Here is an 8603-nt window from a genome sequence, read left to right as displayed (position 1 = left end):
CACAGTAGATGGGACAGGACGGGACGGGACGGGATGGGATGGCACGGGACGGGACAGGATGGCAGTGGGGGGCTGCCCCTTGCATCCACCTTTCCGTCACTTCCCTTCGTTTTTTTTTGTTGTTGTTGTTGTTTTTATTTTTTATTTTTTTCCTTCCCCACAAAGGTCAGCTCTCTTGTTGGAGCCAAAGTCACGATCCCGGCCCCTGATCGCGGCGTAGCTGTGTTTGATGAGTCACTTGGTTCACAGGAACAGGCTGGGGTTGCTATAGAGACGGCGCGGCGGGGCGAGGATCCCTTCGTTACCCTAATCACTTCGTGTGACGGAGAAAACCCAGCCACAAGTGATTCCAGGCCGAGCTCCCCTCGCACATAACTCTTTTGCACGGTTTCACGCCCTGAGCCCTCTCCCTGCAGCGCCTCGTGGCACGGGTTTCGGGCAGGAGCATCCCTTCCCTATCCCAAATCCTGCTGGGAGAAACGAAATGCAAGCCCGGTGCCGGCACAGCCAAGCCTGCAGCGCTCAAGGTATTGCAGAGAGTTCATTTTTGGGTGCTTTTCAGTATTTTGGGGGTTTATTTCTTGATGAAGATACATCCCCTTAACCCAGCCCAGCACGGCGCCCAGAGCCTGATCCTCGCTCCTTTGGGATGGGGTCGGGTCCCCGTCTGCCCCACGGGGGTCTGCCCCAGCTCCTCCTTGCAGGGTGCCCCCAAACCTGCCTCGCTGGGTCCCTGCACCCCAAGCCCCACGACCCCAGAGGGGACAGCCGGGTCCTCGTCCTCTGCCCTGTGGGGAGTGGGAGAGGCAGCCAAACCATCACTGAACGCCAGTGGATAAACCTGGTCCCAAATCCCTGAGGCTGGGACCACCTGTGGGCAGGTGGCCATTTCGGCAAGACAAAAAAAAATCCCCGTCAGGGCTTTCTCCATCAATTTATTTTATTATTTTGCGACGCACCGGAGGCAAACGGCTTCCTAAAACAGCCGAAAACACCCGGTGGCGTCTCCCAGAGGTGCAGCCGAGCGAACCGGGGGCTATTTTTATCCGCTCTTTTTTTTTTTTTTTTCAGAAAAAAAAAAAAACAGCCCGGGAAAAAGCACCCCCGATGATCCGTGAGAAATAAACCCAGCCCAGTCCTGAGGAGCAGCCCTGCGTGCTCATGGGCTGCTGGGTTTGCCTGCCTGGCTAACTGGAAATAGGGCGGTGAATGTGCTGACTGGGGACAGATGCCACGTGCTGGGAGGATGCTGAGCAGGTGAGGCAGCCCTGCTGAGCTCGGTGGCAATACTTTCATCCTTCAGACCTTTCCAGGTGGCTTTTTGGAGACCCCAGAGCTCTCTGCAGATGCGCTGCCCCCACCCTCTGCCTTGGCCCTCGGTGGAGGAAGAAGAGGAGGGTCTGCGGGGCGGCAGAGCGGCTGCTCGGTGCTGCGAGGCATCGGAAATCCCAGCCGCTTGCACAAGCCGGGCTCCCTCCCCGCTCCGCCAGCCCGGCGTGTTATTTTTTTCCAGGGCTGGGATATAATTAGCTCCCGTTCTTCAGGAGCTGCCGCTCACCGTCACGCCACTTTTTCTTTTCTTAGGAATATGACTAACTTGCAAACGATTAAACACGCTCGGGGAAAGAGAGGAGGGGGAAGCAAATTATTTTTTTTCTCCCTTGGAAGATTTTTTTTTTTTTTTTTAAAAAAAACAACCTTCAGGAGGCTTTTTGCAGTTGCAGAGAGCAGAATAAACTCAAGGAGCAATGTGTGGCCAGGCACAAGGTGGCCGTGGGTCCTCCCAGCGAGGATGCTCGTGGCCACGGAGGACACCTTCCTGCCCGCCTCTTCCCTTGCCCTTCTCCGGGGGGCAACCACCGCTGGCACAGAGGATGCTCTCATCTGCAGCCCCCCTCCCGGCTGAGCCCTTTCAACACAGCAGGTTTCTTGAAGCTCATCTCCTCGCCAGCGCTGCTTCGAGGAAGGACACGTCCCCCAGGACCACAGGCGGCACCGCTCTAATTACCGCCGAGCTGCGGCCTCCGGAGAGCCCGAAACTGGATCCCGCTGCTTCAGATGGGTTATTTCGGAGAGGTTTGGTGCTTTGTTGGAAGGTATTTTTAGTCTGGAAAGGAGATAATGTGGTTTCCAGCCCGCATGGGAGCTCTGCCGCCCCCGAGTCACTGCTGTTTAACCTGCTGGCAGCACTTGGCTCCGACAGCTGGGAAGGAGAGCCCAGAAACTTGTTTTCCTAAATTCATTAATGGGCCTCTTCCCACCGGGGGGCGAATGGGAAACGCCAGCAACAGCAGAGCTCAGCTTTCTGCTGTGCCTTGGGCTCAAAAAATCGAGACACCCCCCCAAAAAAATCACAATTAGTTTTGTATTCGCTCTAGTTCCATCCATCAGAAACCAGGCGAATAAGGGTAAAATCTCCATTTGGCTCTTGACTTAACTGCACCATAGGGATAAGTCAACAAAAATGTTTCTGCTTTGCACTAACCCATGCACTGATCCTCACCCCCCCGCCCCATCCCCAGCTTTTGGGGGACAGCCAGGGACCCGGCACAGCCAGCGGGGGACTCGGCCAGGCGGCCCCTCTCCGAACTGAAGCAGTTGCAAAGAAGTTTGAAGGAATAAACTGGATTTTTTCCAAACTCCTGCTCTTTTGCTTGCAGAAATATTGTGACTCAAAATCTGAAAATGAACAGTTTAACATAAAAAAAAAGAAAAGGGGGGGGGGGTGGAAGCGTTGCCAAGAATAACACATCCCTCTCCACCACCGCGTCCTCGCGCGGCTCGCCGGGAGGTGCTGAGGCTTTGCTGGCGCGAGGGTGGGAGCGGAGGGACCTGGAGGAGCTCTGCAGTGGGGCGGGTGTTTTGGCAATGGCACATCTCGCCCCGAGGTTTCACCTCCGAGATCCCAACCCTCTGCTCCTAACTGGTGACGGGCACGGATGTCCCTGCACAGCAGGGCTTCCCTGCCCTGCCCTGCCGTGCTTTTCTCTTCCCGTTTTTCCATGTGGAAGGAGGAAATTCAGGCAAAACCGAGCGGGAGGACACGGTCCCTGCTCTCCGCTGCCTTGTTGCCTTGTTGCAGTACATGCAGGCTGCTTTCCTGCTGAAGGAAACAAATGCACTAATAGAGCGCTAATTTGGACACTTAATTACGGGTGAAGTTATTCAGCTCCTACTGAAACCTGCCTGCTATTTGCTTTAGTGCCTAGAGAGAGGAAATCCAGCCTCGCTGGCCGAGGGCTGCTGGTGGGGAGCAGCCTGAGGCCTGCCCTGGCTGCAGGCTGCAGCCCCTCATCCTCGTCCTCATCCCCGACAACCCCAGGCCCTACAGCCCTGGAAGCCACCACAAGACCCCGCCGGGACCCTCCGAGTTTCTCAGACAAATGGCAGCGCAATCCGCACCCCTGCTTTGCTGGATCCGGGTGTTGCAGACGATTCCCAGTGTCGTGGCACCGAAAGCATTTTGCCCTGGGTTAATTTGGGTCACCGTATCCGGAGTAATACCTTTGGGGATCCGGTATTTTGGGGGCCTTCACAATTCTTTGTTAGCCTGGCCTTCAGGTCCGGCTCCTCCTCTGGGGGTTCCTGAGCTCTCTCTGTCCCCGGCCCTCTGCCTCCCTCAGCTTGGTGGCTCGTGGGGCTCAACCAGGCTGTGGGGGCCCCCGAAGCCCCCAGAAGCCGTTGACACCCGAGGCAGGACCCTCCGTAGCCTCCCTTCTGGAGGCCAAGAGGCTTCAAAGCGGCTTCTCCACCCGACAGAGCCTCTGATGGCAGCAGCGAGCTCCCCAAGCCCTTCGCTTTCCTCCCCGTCCCCTCCGAACACAGGCTGACAAAAAGCTGGTTGAAACGAACAGCCGGGAGGCAGAAAGGGTGAAACCATCTTCCTTTGCAAAGCATCGCTTCAGAAGGGAAATATGAGATGCCCCGCACATTATCCCCCCCAGTCCTGCTTCATTTTTAACCTTTCGTGCTCTGGATTATCACCTGCAGGCACCTAATCCCCATCGGCTGCTGCTTTTCGGGCCGAGCAGCCTCAAGGTCAATTAGTGCAACGACAGCAGGGCTTACATGCTGCACATTTATGGCATTTCAGGGGATCCCTTCCTTTTGATGAACGCTGAGGACTACAATGGGAAGGTTTTATTTGTCCCGGGGGCCCGTGTTGTCTATTTTCTTTCTTGCACCAATCACATGGGATTTGTTTTAAACGTATCCTGAACTGAGCTGGCACGGTGACTTTATAAACTCCTGCTGGGAACTGGAACACGCTGAGCACAAACGCCAGCCCACAAAGAAGGTGACGGGCACGGGGCGGGCTTCAAACCCAGCACGATGCTCCGGAAGAGGCCCTGAGGGTCAGTACAGATGCAACCATCCATCGGGGAAAAGCAAGACAGAAGCAGCCCCCGAATCCTAGCACCAATCCTGCCTTGGTGCTCAGAGCTAACCCCACTTGCTAGCAGATCTGCTGAGTGAGGTTGGTCAGCCTCAAGGCTAATCCTGGGAAACCTTCCTTCTAAAGTCACTCAAAGTCAAGCTCACGTTCGCCAGAGTAAAAATTTGCTCTCTGTTTATTACTAATGTGTGGCCCAGCAGGACGAGACAGTATTTTATATTTAAAATGTGCTTTTACAGAGCAGCTATCACTTTGGAACCTCCTTTGTTTATACTGCATTCTGACTTAGTCCCATGAATTCCTGCACACAGGAGCAGCCCTGAATCGAGTTTTTCCTGTGCAGAAGTGGATGACACAGAAACAGACCTGTCCCGCGATGAACCTGAAAGGCTCCTAGCATATAGTACTATTTTTGCCTTTCACATGTCTCTGTTCCAGATCAGTCAGATAACATCTGCAACAAAGCCTTACAGAGTCCCACGGCAAGCGGTAAAGGAGGGAGAATGGAAAGAAATCAGAGGGAAAGGTGACGGTGGAGCTCCCGCAGGGGCTGCGAGGGGATGGGTGTCAGGGGAAAAGGCTCTGGGTAGAGGCTCCTTCGTTTACCAGCACACTGCCTGTAATCTGCCATGAATTATTCAGTTCTCTTTAATTTAAGGAGGTTATATGCACGAAAATACAGTGGTCAGAATCACTCAGCCAGCTAACACAGAGAGAGAAGCTAAGGAGAGAGTGACTAAGCAATTACTTTTGCTTCTGCCTTGAATTGCAATTCAAGGAAAAACACTTGGGCCGTGTGCGTTTGATCATACGTGACCTTTATTGGAGACAGGTGGGGTCATTTATTATACAGAAGTAACATCACACCATTCTCTTCCAACTTAATTCCTTTTAGTTTCCTTATAAATCTGTAGCAAAAGTGCACTTTTAACAGTTTTTAATCTATAGTATATATCTTTCAATATTCTCTCTCAATCAGGTATTTGTAAAAATGTATCACCAGATATACAAAATACATGTCTAGTGTACTACATTAATTTTTGTATTTACTGTTTAGATTATTATTTTTTTTTAACTCAGTGCTCTTTTTATTTTTTTGCAAGACTTTCTGATGACAGGCTTCTGCTAGCGCCACCAGGAGAGGACTCACGGCTTGTAATGGGAACAAGGGGAGAAGACTCGTAGCCAGGAACAGTTTTCACACGACAGGAACAAGATGACAGGGATGCTTGCTGTTATCCAATGTCTCTTAAAATGACAGTACTCTGTATAATAAAAAATAATTTAAAAATGTCCATACTTATTTTCCGGAGAAGATGTACGAAGAGAATGGAACCTGTACTAAGCTGGGATCCGACGGCAATGACTGATTTGCATTCTGAAGAGAAGTTAATTGCTAACATTACGCTTCTGGTCATGGTAAGGAGAAACAAATACATAGAGCCACCACAAGAAAATGTTTGCGACGTGCTGTCTTCCTGAGGACAATATTTTGGTAAATCTCTTCTATCCTGTACAAGCCATGGAATTGCATAAGTTAAGCGTCCTCAGGAACAACAACCACTGGTATACACCATGAACGGCCATACTGGAAACACACACAAAGAGGACAGCTCTGGTGTTATCTAACAAGATGAAGGAAGGAAAATATTAATTTCCACCGGTAGTTTTAGAGCCAGCTGCAACAAGCTTTGGCACAGTAACAGGACTTTTCAAAAAGAAAATTACATATGATTTTCAGAGACTTCTTAAAAACTCCCGTAGTCTTTTCTTTCTAGTTATCCTTGAGATTATAATATATACACACATAACGGATAATTACTTAATTTCAGTCTTCAAAAGACTAACAATTTCCCCTGTTAAGCAAGGCCTATAGAGGTAAAACAATCAGAAGCATTTTTAGGGGGGTTATGATTCCCAGATCGGTGCAAATGTTACCAACAGACGATGAGGAACACGTAGCAAGGCCATGTCTGGGCTGGTTGGCTGGTTTTCCTTCTTACACGACCATTGTTGTGAAGAACAACGGGATTAGTTTGGTAAATAATGCTTCCCTTGGTTAAGCCTTCACAATTAGTGCTGTTTCTGTGTATTAGCATAGATTCAAAACGCTAGTTGCATCAGTTTACTACGTATTGGATGAAATGTTGAACAGATCCTGTTTCAGAAAGAGGGCACTTTTGGTTTATGCAATAGCTCCAAGAAATGCTGTAACTTTTAACTTTCTACAGCAACTGGTTGCCAGACATTCTTCAACACAACTGCTTTTTTTGCTCCCCTTAAATCTGCAGCAATGAGGCTTTGATGCAAAACTTCTGCTTCAAAGCAAAAACGAACATTCGGCTGAGTGTGGATAGCCCTATAGCTTCTGAAGAAGAAACAGAACAGTAAAAATAAAAATGCAGAAAGAAGCAGTGCTGTTAGTGTTATCTAAAACCAAGGTAATGCATAATGGGGAATTTACAATGCTGCAGTCAAGAGGTGTTTTTTTTTTGTCTGCTTTTTTAAAAAAAAATACAGACTTGACATTTCCAATATGTCTTAGCTTTGTACTGCTTCTCAAGTCTGAGTCACCAAAAATATCCAGCAACCAGCTGCTGTTCATATCCTAAAATACGCCTTCAGCTGACACTGAATATTGAAATCATTCTGCTAAAATACAGAAAAACGACGATAGAAACCAAGGTATAGCCTCAGGCCAACATTAAATGGTAAAAATTCTACAATGCTACTTTTAAAACTCTTCTTCAGTTCATGAACAAATAAGCAGCCAGGTTTCAAGTAGAGGTAACACAGATTTTGGAAGATAGCATGTAAAAAAAGCCCAGAAAGAAAACTGGAGCAAAAGCTCTTCTTGTTACGGCAGTCAGCACTAATCCTCCAAGAAATGGCAGAGAGAAACCTCTGTTCGCCCTGCTGGATCTGTCCTGGTCCTACAGCAACAATGAGGAACTGCTTCTGCTGTCACAAATATGTTCCACTTGGACATATCTTGATCCCTTTTTCTTTTATTTATACATACATATCTTTTGTCTTAGTCTCTTGACTGGTAGAAGAGGATATAGCCAGATTCTGAGTTTTTGGAAATGTCTGATGTTAACCCATAGAACTCTTCAATGGCCTGGGCATCGATTTTCTGAAAATTAACGAGAGGCAGAGATTAGTCTCAGTCAAACACCGCTTTAAGAATCCTATTCACAAAGAGTTATTTTCCAGCTCTCGGGTGATGCTGGAAAGCCACACAGTATTAGCACAATGATCCTCAAATATCACTGGAAACATCAAAATACACCAAAATATTTTCTCCACTTATTAGCATTCACTACTGCAAATCAGTGAATCAACATAAAATAATTCCTCTCTGAAGTGGTGCACTCTTAAGCTGGACTGTAATCAGGGGGAATTAACAAAATCATTCTTAAAATGTAACACGACGTTTTTATTTGCCTTTTCATTCAGATTAGAGTTACCTTTCCTGACCATAGGTCTGAAACATAAATGAAAAAGAGCAGTCAATGATTAGCAAAGATTTTGTGTAGTTGGGAGCACATAAGGCCCTTCTTGAGCAGATTTAACGTTTCAAGTTCTTGTGACCCTCTTACACACAGAAGTCCTGCAAGCGCCACTGGTTAACTATACCATGAAAACTGTGGATCACACCCGATTGCAATCCTCTGGTCTTACAAGAGCTTTTCTTCCTTCGGATTTCCTGGTACAAAGCCTGCTGGAATGTTATCACAAGATTTGTGCTTTAAGATAAATAACTTATTTGCCACATGAACAGAGTTAAATGGCTTGCTTATACTTGGAGTTGTGAAATACTTTACATGTCTGGAGGGCATTTGAAAGGGCTTTTAAAGATGCAAGTTCTACCATCCTGAATCAGCTCCTGAGAACAACCGGCTTCACATCACTGACTTGGATCCTGCAGTCAGTGGAGAACAAGTGCAGAGACTGAAGTGCTGAAATAACACACCCCCAGTGGCCTGTGCTGCTCAGCACGCCACACTTGTTTTCGTATTTTAAAAGACCTTTAGGACTCTCGATTCAAAGATGAGAGGCTGATGTAACCTGAACTTGCTGAGGAAGACCAAGGGGAGAGTGGTCTAAAGTAAAAAAAAAAAATAAATAAATAAAAAAAAATTAAGTTTTATTTTTATTTTCCAAGGACTAGAACTGAGGAAGCACATAGAATACGAGTCTCTGG

General features: G+C 48.1%; 1 protein-coding gene across 2 annotated transcripts in view; it reads right to left on the bottom strand.

Annotated features, from left to right (window-relative positions):
• Nucleotides 1-5197: 5197 nt before the first annotated feature.
• LOC118166247 (ubiquitin carboxyl-terminal hydrolase 12-like) overlaps nt 5198-8603 on the bottom strand; it is a 29852-nt gene continuing 26446 nt past the window's right edge. For both annotated transcript variants that reach the window (XM_035324991.1, XM_035324992.1), the window contains exon 9: nt 5198-7532. In XM_035324991.1, coding sequence (XP_035180882.1) covers nt 7431-7532 — 102 coding nt within the window. In that variant the 3' untranslated portion in view covers nt 5198-7430. The remainder of the gene's footprint in view (nt 7533-8603) is intronic.

The sequence above is a fragment of the Oxyura jamaicensis genome, chromosome 4 (genome assembly GCF_011077185.1).
Source record: "Oxyura jamaicensis isolate SHBP4307 breed ruddy duck chromosome 4, BPBGC_Ojam_1.0, whole genome shotgun sequence".
Classification (NCBI taxonomy): Eukaryota; Metazoa; Chordata; class Aves; order Anseriformes; family Anatidae; genus Oxyura; species Oxyura jamaicensis.
This window is presented reverse-complemented; position numbering and strand designations above follow the sequence as displayed.